The sequence below is a fragment of the Tupaia chinensis genome, unplaced genomic scaffold (genome assembly GCF_000334495.1).
Source record: "Tupaia chinensis unplaced genomic scaffold, TupChi_1.0 Scaffold000099_1, whole genome shotgun sequence".
NCBI classification, from domain to species: Eukaryota; Metazoa; Chordata; class Mammalia; order Scandentia; family Tupaiidae; genus Tupaia; species Tupaia belangeri.
The window spans coordinates 2,947,889-2,963,378 of record NW_006159563.1 but is presented as its reverse complement, the minus strand read 5'-3'; the positions used below and the strand labels follow the sequence as shown (position 1 = coordinate 2,963,378).

Below are 15,490 nucleotides of genomic sequence, written 5' to 3'. Positions count from 1 at the left end.
AGGCATTCCCGCCGGCCTGGAAGAACAGTTTGGGTCGCTGATGCCTATCCCAAACCCCGGAGGGAAAAAGGCCGGGGGAGGCACTGAAAGACATCGCTGTCATTGCCTGTCAGCATAGGCCCAAGCCAAGATCCAAGGTGTGCAAAGCTGTGCCAGGGCTGAGAGGCTGCCTGGCAATATTTCTGGATCCAAATCCCTAATCCCATTTCAGCAAATGCGCAAAAGTTTCTGAAGCACACACAGCCCGGTTCCTGATGGAACTCTTTCATCTTGTCCAGATCCTTGGCTGTAAAATGGGACAGGGTGTAAATGGGGTTAGAAAGAAGAGATGGGCTTCAAATGGGGAGTGACACTGGGGAAGAGGAGTGCGGGTGGGGATGGGACAGGGGGACATCAGGTAAGGACGAATGGACTTGCAATAGCTGCAGAAGGGTGAAGGAGATGGCATTCAAATAAGGAAAGCTACCTTTCTATTCCACACAGACAGCTTTAAGCGTTTAGTAGTGGGATCATAAAAATGCATATAGAGATACTGAGATAGATGGAAAGAAATGGGTTTGTGTGTGCATTGACAGGAAGTGATAGGCATAAAACATCAACAGAAGGTTAAGAGAGGGCAGCTAATAAGGATGAGAGGTAGAGAATCAGAAAAGAGATTGGCAACCAAACGTAAATCAAAGAGTAGCAAAATGAACCTGTTAAAGCAGTGTTAGGAAAATGGAAAAGAAATGGAAAAGTAAAAAAAAAAAAAAAAGAAAAGTAGGGCAGAAGAAACAGGGTTAAATGAAAAAGTCATAGGATGTGATAAAAGATGACAGAAATAATAGAAGACAGACATTATGTTAATAAGAGAAAGGAAAAATAACATTTTTCTTAAATGGACAAACATTCAAAGAAATGACAAGAAAGGAAAAGAAAAAAATTGCTTTGACTTAAGTAGCTTAATTTCCAAGAGAGGTAATTTGCCATTTCTAACTCCCAAAACTCTCCTTCCTTGCTTCTAATTGGTGATTGGGGCATTACATTCATGAACTCTGAAAAGCTGGAAGGAGTGAGGCTGAGCCAGTAGGCTGCTCTTTTGATCTTCTGTTCAAAATACTCAAATGTGTAGAAGTTGCCACAGCAGAAAGGCTCTCACTTCAACGTTAACATTAAGTTATTCATTGTTCAATTTTCTACTTCAATTGGCTTTAATTTGCCAAATTTTTATCTCAAGCCTTCATCACCAATAAAAAATTCCCTGTAAGGTTCTACCCAGAGAATGCCATCAAGGAAGAGCTCTGATGACTGTGATCCACCTATCTACTCACGCCTGAAAACAAAAGGGAAAGTGTCCAGGTGTCCCTAGGAGTAGGGATCAGATAGTGATTGTGGTCATACTCTGAGAGACTGATCCACATGGGAAGGATCTGAGTTCACATCCAGGGACCTCCCTGAACATACCAGGTGTTCATAATCCCAGGCTGGCTGAGACTGGGGATAGATGAGTGTGTTTAGATTCTGGTGTGGGGGGTGGTGGCTGTCTCTCTGTCTCCCTCATTCATAGAAGGAAGGAAGAAAACAAAAAGTGCAAAAGTAAGCTTTGTACAGTTATCAAAAAGCAAGTTATCCTTGCACTGGTGGTAGAATTTGGGAACTATACTTCTCAAGTGTGACACGTTAGAACTGCCTTAGGATAATTTCTTTTGGTTGGTTTTTGTTCGTTAATTGTACACCAGCTGAATGAGAAACCTTGGGGATGGACCCAGGCACCTATATTTTTTGGTTAGCTCCAAGTGATTCTTATGTGTGAACTTCGCTCTTTGGTATCCATTTAAAGACAGCCAACCAGAACTCTGCGTGGACCTTTAGGTTATGACTGGGCATTAGCAGATGACTGTTCCCATGTACAGCATTAGGACGTCTTTATAGTGGACTTCACTTTCTACCACTGAGCCAACAAACTTAAAAGGATGGAAATGTATGACCATATGTGTTCTTATAGTACAAGACCACAGATAGCTATGGTTTAGTGTAGTATTTCCTAAAGAGAGAGGAAAATGAAGAAAGAAAACAGGAGAAGCTCTTTGTCATCTACTGTTGTAATTTATTCATTTGAATTGTTTTTACCCAGATTTTCACATTACCCATCCTATGGGTAATGACATATTTTCTGATGTTTAAAAAATAAATGATAGATTTGCACAGTGGGGTATGAAATGCAGACCGATTTAGCTTTAGTATCTGGAAAGAATAAAATGCTGAAAGGTCTTAGTTCAGAACTTGCCGAGTTAATGTCAGAGTTACCTTTACACAAATGTTGTCATCCAACAAATATATAAAGTGAAATATGACTAGTTCTGTATATGATACCCTTAAAGCATAAGTAATCAAGTCAATTATCATTAAAACATCTCAGCAGCTACCTGAACCATCTCTGTTTTATTTTCCTCTTAATGTTTACACATGTAAATAAAATGCTTCTTTGCCCTTGTTCAAATTATTTTGAGTACAAAGAGTGTTCTTTGCATCAGCAACTGTATCTCGTGGGACCAATATTGTAATTAATGAGATTTGAAACACATATTCAGAGCCAAATTTGAGATCCCAGACAGAATTGAAGATCCATTGTTTTGTTTTCATTTTTTAAAAGTAGAGATTGAAGATGTAAAGCTTCCTAGTGTAAACAATCATAATATATTTAAATGATCACAATGTATTTTTAGAGTTTTTTCTTTTAAAAAAAAAAACCCATATGAGGTTGATTAATTGGGGGGGGGGTTGGATTTAGGGTAGGGAAATGCTGACCAACTAAATCTCCAGAATAGAGCATCGACATTTGAAGCTTTCTTTTAATTTTATTCTTTCAGGTACAAAAATATCACAATTAGGGTTCCTCCCTTCTACCCCTATTTTGTTTGGGCATGTATGCACAATTTTCTCTTTCTGGAACCTGCATCTTATTCTTGGAAGACTTTATCATTTTTAAACAGGCAGTTCATTATACCACCCTGCTCAAGCTCAAGATTGACTATACATTTCTTTGATCCTAATTTTTCTTTAAAACATTAAGGTTAATAATGTCTACATTCTTACAGTGCATGGAAACTCAGAAAAGATTTCCCTGTGTTATATAGAACAAAGAGACTGCCTCTTTAGATTTAAATGGAAGTTAATCATGAATTTAATTATTTGCATCATGTAAAATACTTAGCATGTTAACTTGAAAAAGAAGATAATTTAGAATAGAAAATATTTACAAAAATAAAAATAAACTATTTAAACTTTAAAATAAAGTTTCTTATTTTGGGGTAATTTTCCCAAAAGGTGAGACTGTTTTATTATTTAGTTTTCTCTTAAAATTAATTTGTCTATAAAAATGACTCCTCAGTTGCATTTTTATATCTTCATTTCAAATCCTTGAATAGATACTCATTCATTAATATTCAATATACCCCAGTTTATCAGATTTTTCTGACCAGCTTTTTAAACTGAGTAAACTGAGTCCTAGAAAGATTCATTAGCATGATCTGATCCATTAAGAAAACAGAACTAGCTCCAGGAGGAGAACTCCATGTTCCTGGCTGAAAGTCCTGTTCCCAGACCACGAAGCCGCACCTCTTTCTTTCAGAAGTGACTATTCCACAGAGGAATGTGAGCAAGCTCCGAGATGTTTGTCACTCAAACTACCTTATGAAACTTCACTCCCAGGCAGGACAGACCAGCATACTGAGATCACAGACTGCTCAGATGTCATGTACCAAAGTAATGGAACGAAAAGTCACTGCAGCTATAAAAGTGTGCAGGTTAGTCCTGTGTACAAGAATAATAAGTGAAATGGGGCCTCAAATTAATATTACTTGACACACTGCTATTGGTTTACTGGCAGCTAATCTGAGGCAATGACTGTTGATTTCACCTATTGCTCTGGATTTTTTAAATCCCAATTTATATATTCACACACATTTACCAATGGACTAGGAAAGACAGTGTGCCAATACCCCAGGTTCGAACATTCCAGCTCTAGAGTGCCTCGTCTTTCTTAGCACTAACAAGAATTTGAAGTTTAGTAACTTGGAATAAAATAAAATAATCCCGATACAAAGAGTTATATGTAAACTGAAAATAAAGAAAAATGAAAAAAAATAGGAATAGCATATATGGCAATTTTATACATTCTAGCACATTTTGCAAAACAAATTCCTAGTGTTGTGGTGTTCACTGGCTGGGTTTTTGTCATTAAATGTTGAGAGTTATGTAATAGGAAGCATGCCAAAAAATGTTCCTGATTCAAAAAGTATTACTATACTTTTTAGTGCATTCCTAACTCTTCACAATGGATTTTCACCTAGTAAGGTTATGCCAATATGATGTCTGCACTTCTTGGAGCTCACAAAAGCCCCAGTCTTGAGAGGGAGGCTGCGCTACATTCCAGGCAGTGTCATTTCCTTCTGTTGGAAGAGGAAACACAGAAAAAAAAGTATCTACTACATTTGCTTTGTATAATTTTCCAACATAATCAGATCTTCTTTACTAAGTAATGGCAGGAAAAGATGACAAATTATACTACTATCACATTTTATTTACCTTGCTATAGTTTAAGAAAAATGGGTTAAAAAATATATTATGCCAAGTAAAATCAGTTTGAGGGCCAGTTTGTGGCCTAGTGGTTAATAGAGTCCAATCCCACATGGCTGATCATGGTTCAAATACTGGCCCCAACAGCTTGTAAAACACATTAGTATATACCAGGTGTGTGTGTGTGCCCCAAATCCTTCCAGGATGGAGAAGTGGAAGAGAAGGGATTGTGGTCATTGAGGGTGCACTCTCCCTATCCTCTCTCTCCCTCTCTCTCTCTCTCTCTAATGAGTGCACATACCCTCTGGCATTGTTTTTTTAGATTGAAATAAGGGCTAGATATTACCATTGTTAATCGTAAGCTATAAAGCATAAACATTCTTATCATGGTCATATATATTTGTCAAAGTAATAGCGAGCACTTTAAGTATTTTCTTTTGGGATGTGCAATGAGTCTTTGCAAGGAATTGGACTATATACATCCTACATATGATGTTTGAAGTGTAGTAGGTATGATAGCTCCTGAAGGTTAGGGCTTTTTCCTTGGACCTAAATTCTGAGGCAGAGGCAAACCCCAGTTAGGCTTACCTGACCTCTAAAACTATGTTGTCTCTCACTCAGAAGGCCATGTTGAGAAACGTAAGAAAGAGGACATTCCTGTCTTAGATCTGCTACCCTAATTTATGCTTACCTACTACACTGTCCTCCCTTGAACCCTTGTGAAATTTTCGGTTCTTTGAGGAGAACCTTAAACAGTGTCTACAGCCCTATGAATACTATTTAGGGCTAAAGGGACTGCTACTCTCTGGGTTAAGGCACTTTTTGCCAAGTATTCTGACGTCTGGAATATTCTTTTTCCGTACTATGTTTGATTCTGAGGTGCCCAGAAGTCAGAGGCTCCAAGAGCACTTGTATATCTGTTTATCCTGGCTTTTCAGCCTGGTCTGATTTCTAGGAGAGAGGAAGACTTCACATACACTACTGTGAAGGATGGAGGCAATCTGGGAAGAACCCAGATCTGGACACTTGCTTCTCTCACTGTGGAAGAGTTGCCCCTATATCCCAATATTTTTGTACTGCTTCCTTTGTTCTTACCTGGGCTCTTATGTCCTTTTAGGAGATGCCAGTTCTGTCTTACAGTTTGGATTTTTCTTTATTTTACAGAAACACTTACATGTGGACACACAAGTGGACTTATGCCCCATCCATGTCTCAGAAATTTTTTAAAGACCTCGAGAACTTACCACAGGGTTATGAGGGTGGGGGGAGGACGACATCTCATCACTTCAGTCTCCAGCCCATATATATCGCCTCAAAGGACTTGACGGCACAGTCCCTTCACCTACCCAATCCTTCTTCTGTCTGTTCTTCCTCTCTTTTCTCTCTTCCCTTCCTTTTCCCATCCTCTTATCTCCTAACAAAAGAACAAGATATGAAAGGAATAGGAAAATTGTGAGCAAACATATTACATTGAAATATATGAAACTGCTATTTTTAAAAATATTTATTTTATTTTATTTCTTATTCTTATTCTTCAATTTGACCAGAACCAGAGAGAGAAAAAGAGAGAGAGAGAAAGAGAGAGAAAGCCTCCAGGTCTCAGACTCAAACAACAGTTGCTCATATGGGAGTCCAGTCCCTTAACCACTATGCCACCTATTGGTCCCCCAAATCATTATTTTTCTAAGTCAAAAATGGTGGGACCAGCAGTTAGCGTAATGGCTATGTCGCTGGACTCCCACGTAGTCGACCGCGGTTCGAGTCCCGGACCAGGTGGCTTAAAACTCACACCGGGCGCGTATGCGTGCGTGCCCAAGATCCCTAGAGGAGAATAGAGGAGAAGGGATTGCGGCGTGGCCATCCCCCCTAGGGGGTGATTTCTCGCTTTCTGTCTCTCTGTCTCTCTCTGTCAACTATTGGCAATCTTTATATATATATATATAAATTGGAGAAGTTTTTGCTATAGGGCGCGTGCGCTCGCCAGACAGAAAGAGACAGAGAGACAGAAAGCAAGAAATCATCCCCCGGGGGGATGGTCACGCCGCAATCCCTTCTCCTCCATTCTCCTCTCGGGATCTTGGGCATGCACGCACACGCACCCGGCGTGAGTTTTAAGCCACCGGGCCCGGGACTCGAACCACGGTCGACTACGTGGGAGTCCAGCGACATAGCCATTACGCTTAACTGCTGGTCCCAACTATTGGCAATCTTAAATGGTTCAACCATGTATTTCAGTTCTTTTATTTTTTTTAAGAATTGTTTTGGGACCAGCAGGTGGTGTGGTGGTTAAGGCGCTGGACACTCCCACATGGCCGACCAGGGTTCGAGTCCTGAATCTGGTGACTTGCTTTCTCACTTCCTTTCTCTCTCACCCTCTGTCTCTCTCTGGTCAAATTAAGAAATAAATGAATGAATAAAAAAATAAAAAATAAGTATTTTTAAAAAAGAATTGTTTTATTTAACTTTATTTATTTATTTATTTGTTTTAATTTGACTAGAGAGGGATAGAGCAAGAGAGAGAAAGAGAGAGAAAGTGAGAAAGCAAGCCTCCAGGTCTGGGACTTGAACCTAAGTTGGCCATTTGAGTCCAGCACCATTAACCACCATACCACCTGTTGAACCCAAGAATTTCAGTTCTTGCATCCCACACTGCAGATTTCTTATTTATTAACACTAACTCACAGTTGTCAAACTTTTAGAATGTGCCAGGAATGTTTTAGTGCTTTACATAGAGTATCTTAAAGCTTTTATTTATTTATTTATTTATTGGAGAGGTTTTCACTATAGGGTATGTGCACTCGCCAGACAGACAGAGAGAGACAGAGAGACAGAAAGCAAGAAATCACCCCCCAGGGGGGATGGTCACGCCGCAATACCTTCTCCTCCATTCTCCTCTCTGGATCTTGGGCATGCACGCACATGCGCCCGGCGTGAGTTCTAAGCCACTGAGCCCGGGACGCGAACTGCAGTCGACTACGTGGGAGTCCAGCGACATAGCCATTACGCTAACTGCTGGTTCCCTTAAAGCTTTTATTAATCCTTCGAGGTAGGTATTATTATCATTAGCAAATTTTCTAGTTCATGCAACTAGTCAATGACAGTACTGTAATTTATAACTGAAAAGCCTATCTCATTAGGCCCCATTTTTTTTTTTTTCATGTTTTGCCATAGGGTGCCTGGGTTCTCTGGAGAGTGACACAGAGAGAGGCAAAGTGAGAAAGCACTCTCTAGAGGGGATGGCTACAAGACAATCCCTTCTCCTCCAGTCTCCTCTAGGGATTTTGGGCACATATGCACACAAGCCCAGTATGTTTTTCAAGCTGCTGGGTCCAGGATTTGAACCCTGAAGTCAGCCATGTGGGATCCAGTGCTTTATTCACCATACTCCCTGCTGGCCCATCATCAGGAGCTTTTAGGATTTCAATACACAGATCCTGCCAACCCCACCACTAAACATTTACTTTTATGTGTACTGTAATTCTTGAAAGACGAAGTTTTCTGTGAATTCAGGTAGGATTAAATGTAAGTACAATTATTCAAATAGGTTTTGTGGGTATCCATTCCACTTGGTAAACAGCAATGAATTTGGCTCTTAAGGCTAAATGCCCCTGATTAGGCAAAATCAGAAACACCATGCCACACTCTGCTTTATTGCCCTTTAACAGGTATATCATTTCCTCCCATTTTGACTTTTCAAAGTATATACTTTGGCTCGTTATAGGACATGAAAAGAAAAAAAAAATGATTTGGAGTGTGTCTATACATATAAAAGAAGTAAGTATTGTCCTTACTCTTACTAAAATGGTGAGTTCACATGGTTTTTCTAACCTTCATCTTGTTCATTCCTCTTTCATTCTACCTAATTTACTGGATCTGTGTGACCGTCTGAGCTGTGCTACAAAAAAAAAAAAAAAAAAAAAACACTCTGAAAATGAAGATCTTTAATTCGCATTCTGCTGAGCAGAAAAGAAATTGGACAGCACCATCCACATCCACCATCCGCATTTTAACAATCACTACGAATAAGTGTCCTGCCTGTAGAAATGGTGAAAACCCGGTTCCCTGCACCTAAATTGCAGGCTGCAATTCCCTTTGGGTGTTTTGTTATTTTGTTTGTTTTACTTTCTGTGCGGTTTTCCTTTCCTTGTGGTGTATTGTGGTTCACTGTTACTTTTCCTTCTCCTCTTGTTTTTCTAGCTTCACATCCTCCTTCTATTGTTGGAACTGTCTTTTTCCTCTCATCACATTTCCTGTTGCCTTTCCCATTCGATGGGGCCCTATCCAACTCACTCACTGTCTGGCTCCAGAGTCATTTTGACCTCAGGGGAGAACAGTCATATGCCAAATAGTCCCAAACCAAGGGGCATCAGAAGAAAGAGCTCAGAAACTAAGGGTTCTGAAGTTTTCTTTTTCTGACTTTATACTAGAATGAAATCCAAGGATGCCTAATTAGGGGAGGAAAAATCATCCTCTTGGGCTTCTAGGTCCAGACAGTTCTGAACTCTGACAGCACTAACATCCATGAAATCAAACAATGAAATCAACTTTGGTTACTTAGCATAATAGAAATAAACTTGTAATATTCTATTAGTGAAGGATCAATGTCTCCTGTCTTGAAAATAAACATCAGAGCTCAGCCCAACATTTATGAAGCAGCAGGAGGCCATTATTTTGTGGCAACATTCGATTACATTGACATCAAGACAGATTTATTAAATTAATAAATAGTACATGATTTTCAGCCTTTCATTTCCAACCTCACTACCACCACCCTCCCTAAGGTGATCCTCTGAAAACTTTCATCTATACTTTTTATTATTCCCTTACTCCTTCTTTTGCTATTTTTCAGAAATTAATTAATTTTTCAAGTGTCCGTTTCTTTTTCAGGTAGAAAATCTAAAGAGGTTCTTAAGAACAAAATAAGGAGAATCATTGACTGGTTAATTGTTAAAATAGCTCACTGGCATGGTATTTGAAAAGGAATGATTGCAGATGAGTTTTTCAAAGTTCTGAAGGTGGCTAATAGCAAAAGCCCACAGTTCCCACTGCCCCTGTTTCTAACTTCCCGCTTCAGAGTCTTTGCTCTGGCTGTTCCATCTACCTGGAGTGTTCTTCCCTCTGCTCTGCATGGCTGCCCTCCTCCCATTTTACAAGTCTGCCGGAATGTGAGTGCCACCGAGACATTTTCTCTGAGAGTCCTCTCTAAAGTGCTTGCTTCCACATCCAGTCACTCCTCATGCTGTTATTTTTTAAAATTTTCTTTATAGTCACAAATCACCACCTGGACGTTGATGGTCTGAATTACCCAGTACCTTGCATACTTCGTGGAGGCAGCCGTCTCACCGTCCTAGTTCTGAGACTTAGAACATTGAGTAAACAAATACTCAGTGGCTGGCAATGAAGGAGAAGACATCACACATGAAAGACCTTCGACCTCAGTTCTCTGAGGTATTTCCAACATAGAATCTTTCCAGCCTACTACCCTACTCTAGCCTTGGGGCAACGTAAATGGTTAAAAACAGCAGCAATTGGACAGAAGTGTCAGTATACATTTAGATTTTACGTTTCTGCTCTTACTCCAATTTATTTTTCTAGCATCTAAGCCAATTTAACAGAATTTTGGTGAGTGGGGTATGAGAGAGTGAAATATTTCCTCCTCTTTTCTATCACCACAGATCTTACTTGCTTGGAGTTCCAAGTGGTTTAATGTTGCTGACAATAAGGAACCGAGTAGCACACAGTCAGCAGATTAAGTTCTCAGTAATAAGCTTTCATCATGTCACTCTCTCAATGCCTCAAAAACTCAATGCCTCCTCACTGCTTAGAGAATAACTTCCTCCCCGCTCAGATTTTTATCCAGTCTGAGTTATCAGAACCTAAAGTATTCAGTAGATTATACTTACTTCCTTATATATATATCTTTCTTCCTTAATGGAGTAAATGAGGGGGAACCAGCAGTTGACATCATGGCTATGTCGCTGGACTCCCATGTAGTTGACTGCAATTCGAGTCCCGGACCCGGTGGCTTAAACTCACCCTGGGCGCATGTGTGTGCGTGCCCAAGATCACAAGAGGAGAATGGAGGAGAAGGGATTGCGGCATGATCATCCCTCTAGCGGCTGATTTCTCTCTTTCTGTCTCTCCCTGTCTTTCTGGAGAGCACATGTGCCCTATAGCAAAAACTTCTTAAAAAAAAAAAAAGAGAGTAAATAAGGGAGCTTCAAAAATTTCATGGAAATGAAAATATGAGTCCATTTTGGTGCCAAAAACGGAAATCTATGCAGTTTTTTCATAATATGCATTTTCCATAAACTTTTTTAAAAAGTTTTTGCTATAAGGTGCATGCACTTGCTGGAGAGAGAGAGACAGAGAGAGATAGAAAGGGAAAGTGAGAAATCACCCTCCGGGGGGGTGGCCACACAACAATCCCTTCTTCTCCATTGTCCTTTCAGGATTTTGGACATGCATGCACACAGGCCCAATGTGTTTCTCAAGCTGACAGATCTGGGACTCACACCACTCAATTGGCCATCAGGGATCGTTCATTTTAATCACCATGCCACCTACTGGCTCTCCATGAATTTTTTGAAGATCCCTCATAAACTCCTTGAAGATAGCTTATCATTCACTGAAATTTACCATCTGGTTACACACTAGGCTGGATATGGGAGAATACATTCTTGAGGAAGACATTTCCCTGCTTTCTAGCCCTACAATTCCTACTTCTGTTTATGCCTTGTTTTTGGAAGATATTCACTAATGCTTTTGGAATTAAATTTTAGTCCTATTTACTAAGTCTGACAATCGGATTTCAACTCCCTGCTCCATATGTTAACAGCTATATAACCTTAGGCAAGTCACTTAACCTCTCTGTGCCTCAGTGTTATCAACTGCAAAATGAGATGAGGTTTCTAACTCTGAGGGACTTCAAAACATTTGCATTAAAAAACATAATTACAACACAAGTCTATTTTCATGCAAAAAAAAAATAACCTAGAAATCCATGTACAGTTTTTTTTTTTTTAAATAAGTAGTTTCTACAAACATTTTGAAGACCTCATATATTTTAGGGTTGTTTTAAAGATTAAATAAGAAAAAACATGTACAAGATTTAGCACAGAGCTTAGCACATTATAAGTGCTTAGTAAGTGTACATGAATATGACTTATAATCTATAGGGTCTGTAACCACACACAAACATATCTAGTCCATCTGTCCACACTGCGTCACCTTGTCCGTGCAATTCCTCCTTGCCTTGAATAACCTTCCTTACTTCCTTCAACTCTAGCTCCTTGAGAAAGCATTCTCTACTCTTACAATCTATATGGCACATGTAAGCTGTCTTCCTCTAGAACTTAACTTTTTCCTGTGTCTTCTCGCTCCAGTGAGATATCAGAGCAGGGATAATCCTGTGATTCTCCAGCAGTGCCTAAGATGATACTATACTCGTAGTATTAGGTAACTAACTGACTGTACTGTTAGTGGTAGTTAATACTTGCTAACTCCTTTCTGATTGTAGTGAATGGTAAATGCAATGACAAATTCAACAGCCTTTTCATTGGTAGCACTTGGTCACTGTAATAAGATCACTCCCAATTTTACAGACTCAAGGATAAAAATGGGAATTTTCATGTCATCTTGTCATTTCTGCAAAGATGCTGTTTCCACGATGTCCTTGGATTCCAGTGAAGAAATTCTTTATTTTTAAGATAATTTCTTTCATTCTTTATTTTTAACTTGCCACAGGGTGTGTGTACTCACCAGAGACAGAGAAAGAGTAAGAACCCCAAATGGGGTTCCATATCCTTTTTCCTCCATTTCTCCATGCTATAAGGATTTTGCACATACGTTCATATATTTTTCAAGTTGCTGGGTCTGGAACTCAAACCATGCAGTTGACCATGTGGGCTCCAACTTTAGCTGCTAGGCCACATGGCTGGCCCAAATTCTTTATCTTTAACTAGTGAGATAACTTGAGTAGTTTTCCTCATTAAATCAGCTCTCACAACAGGAAAATTTACTCCTCCTCCTCATCATAAGGAGCCTACATATACTTCAAGACAGTCATCAAGTAATTCTCTTCTCCCAAATGAACAATCAAAATATTTATTTGCATAGCTAATATCACAAATGGTCTAGGCAAACAGACAAAGGCACTCTCTTGTGAATACTATTAGTTTGTAGTTCACAGTTTAGGTGACTGCTCTGGAGTGAAATAAACACATCCTCAGAGACTTCTACTGGTCAATCAACTCTTCAAATGTTTTTCTACCCTCCTCCTGGTAATTGGAATCTTTTAAGCATTTACTGGTGACAGGGTGGAAATACAAAGCAGTACAGCTGAACACTCAGCAAACATTCACTGAGCACCCACAGCATGCGGTACTGGGCAGTACAGTGTTCTGGTAAGCAGCGGAGAGGAGAAAATCTGTTAAAAAACCATAACCCCATAAAGACTTTCCTGAGTACCTGCAGTGAGCTAGGCAGTGTGCTAAGTGCTAGGCTGTACATCAGATGTCTGTCTTAGAGGAGCACACAGACTAGGGGAACTATAAGTCTACCATGCTCAGTATAGGTTTATCAGTACCAGGAAAGATGTTCGTAGACATGGTTGCTCTGGGGCTTGGAGGAATACCTCCACCTAGAACTTGCTTGATGCTTAAGTGAAACCATGAAGGAAGAATATGGTTTACTTTAAAAAATAAGAAGAATGATAAAAGTAGGGAAGGGCATTTTAACAAAAGGAGCAACAGGTACAAAGGCTAAAGGGGAAGGGAGACCATACACATTCCAGAAGCTCCAGGAAATTTGCCTGAAGTGGGGTGACTGGAAGACAGTTGCAGAGATCAAACTGGAGAGTAAGAAAAGGATGATTCATGAAGACTTTTGTTTTTGTTTTTTGTTTTTGTTTTTGTTTTGTTTTAATGAGTCCCACGACTTTGGGTCTGAAATCTTAGAATAGCCTTGGGGAGCCACTGGAGGGTTTTAAGCAGAGGAATGACCTGATCAGGCTTGTAATTTAGAACAGTCGCTCTGACAGCTGTGTGGGGGAGTGACAGAGGGAGGCAGGAAGAGAGCAGAGGGGATATCATAAGGTTCCAAGCAAGAACTGATGAAGGTATGACATAAGCTAGGTGTCATAAAGAATAGAAAAGAGTGAATTGTGTGCCATCTGGACATGGAGGAAAGTGAAAAGGTAGGAAGACTACATGCCCATTTCAAAAGACTAGGTAAGGATGATCTATTTGAACAACATCTTGCAAGATTTGTATAAATTAAAACCCATAGATTTTATGGAAAGTAACTGTAGACTGTAGATGCCAGAGACAGTGCGGGAGCAGGGTGGGAAATAGTAGAGGGTGAGAAGGAGGGAATCAAAGGGGGAAAAAGAAGAAGTAAACTACGTAAGAAACAAGAAATGGAAAGTTATTTGTTGAAGATAGCATGTATGGTGATATCTTTGATTGATCCAAAGTACATTGTACTCTGAATGGGAAAACTCACTTTGCATGCTGCAATGATATACAGTGAATGAATGTAAAATAAATAAATCAAAAACTAAAAAAATACTCATAGATTTTACATAGGCAAAACGAGTTTACTTTTCACATTGCACATTTATGTTCTTTAATTGTAAATTATATCATGCATATTTTGCAGACTACAACTTTTCAGTAACACGGGAAGTCAATTAAGAAATCAATATTTTACACTCTTCAGGTTTCTATGAATTAAGGAACTTTCTACAGTTCTTCCCTAAAACAATAAATGACAACAAAAACAAACAAACAATTAAAACATCAACCAAACAAAAGAAAAACATCATTTTAAGAAAATATGGACAGATGGAAAGACTCAAGATAAGGAACATTTCAAAACTTAAGTCATTCAGACCTTCCTGGAAAAGCCTCCAGAGCCTATGCTACGTGCCTGCTGTCTCGGGGTAGTTTCTCTGAAAAGCAGACCTGAGATGAGTCTGGTGTGTAGTATGTTTATTAAGAACCAGTTCTGTGAAGGGAAAGCAAAGGAACTGGAACTGAACAAAGAAGTCAACGTCAGTGCAGGCCTGGCTAAGCCTCAGCCAACCTGGTGGAGATCCTTGGAGCAAATATTGTCCATCAGAGTGTCCCAAGTCCAGCCAAAAGCACCTGGTTTCTATACTCCAGTTTCTCTTACCTTGCCCCAAGAAGGGAGTGGTCTCTGGAGCAGTGGTTCTTAGCAGCCTAGGCAGATTCTGAAAATGCTGATGAATAATGATGCTGAAGATGCTACCACAGTGAGGTGGCATGCTATTAGTGAAAGGAGATCTCGGTGTCTCTCACACCTGCACACCCCTTTTGGATGGAACACAAAGATAGAACCAGGCCATATTCCTGGCCTTGGGAGAACTATATCTAGATCATTCCAACCAGATGGCTGTATCTCCTATACTTAGAAATACTATTTCAGAATTATAGAAACATGAAAATCATGTTGAGAAAAGAATTCAAAATTGAGTTTAAAATCATTTATTAATAATGAAGTACTTATGGGAATTAAAAGAAGAAAAGCAGAAAAAAACTATATTGATATGAAGATATTGTTCTGTTACCTTTCTAAACATGGAGGAAATTACAGATCAATAAAACATACAAAATAATCACAAAGGCCCACAGAACTAAAAGGAACATTAGAAAGTGATGCAGAGCACCCTCGAACTATAGGAGAAAACTGGTTTCCTTCCTCCATCATGTCAGTTATAGTCTCACTTGAGGGACCTTTAACCAAGATATTTAACTTCTCTTTGCCTGAGCCACTAATAATTGACCAGTACACTATCATATAGAAATTATGACACCATGTATAGGATTGAAGGGAAGATCATTAAAAAAACAAAACAAAACAAACATTAGAATGATGAAAGAATGGTTCATTACAGTTTAGAATATCAGTC

At 39.4% G+C, this 15,490-nt stretch overlaps 1 protein-coding gene and 1 long non-coding RNA gene across 2 annotated transcripts in view; one reads left to right on the top strand and one right to left on the bottom strand.

The window, feature by feature from the left end:
- SSBP2 (single stranded DNA binding protein 2) overlaps window positions 1-5,943 on the bottom strand; it is a 334,115-nt gene extending 328,172 nt beyond the window's left edge. Inside the window, exon 1 of the mRNA XM_006143492.3 lies at window positions 5,802-5,943. Coding sequence (XP_006143554.1) covers window positions 5,802-5,839 — 38 coding nt within the window. The 5' untranslated portion in view covers window positions 5,840-5,943. The remainder of the gene's footprint in view (window positions 1-5,801) is intronic.
- A 7,774-nt stretch (window positions 5,944-13,717) lies between these two features.
- LOC102473479 (uncharacterized) lies at window positions 13,718-15,429 on the top strand. The gene is made up of 2 exons (XR_333835.1): window positions 13,718-13,787; window positions 14,218-15,429. It is a non-coding gene; the product is annotated as an uncharacterized LOC102473479 (long non-coding RNA).
- Window positions 15,430-15,490: the final 61 nt, after the last annotated feature.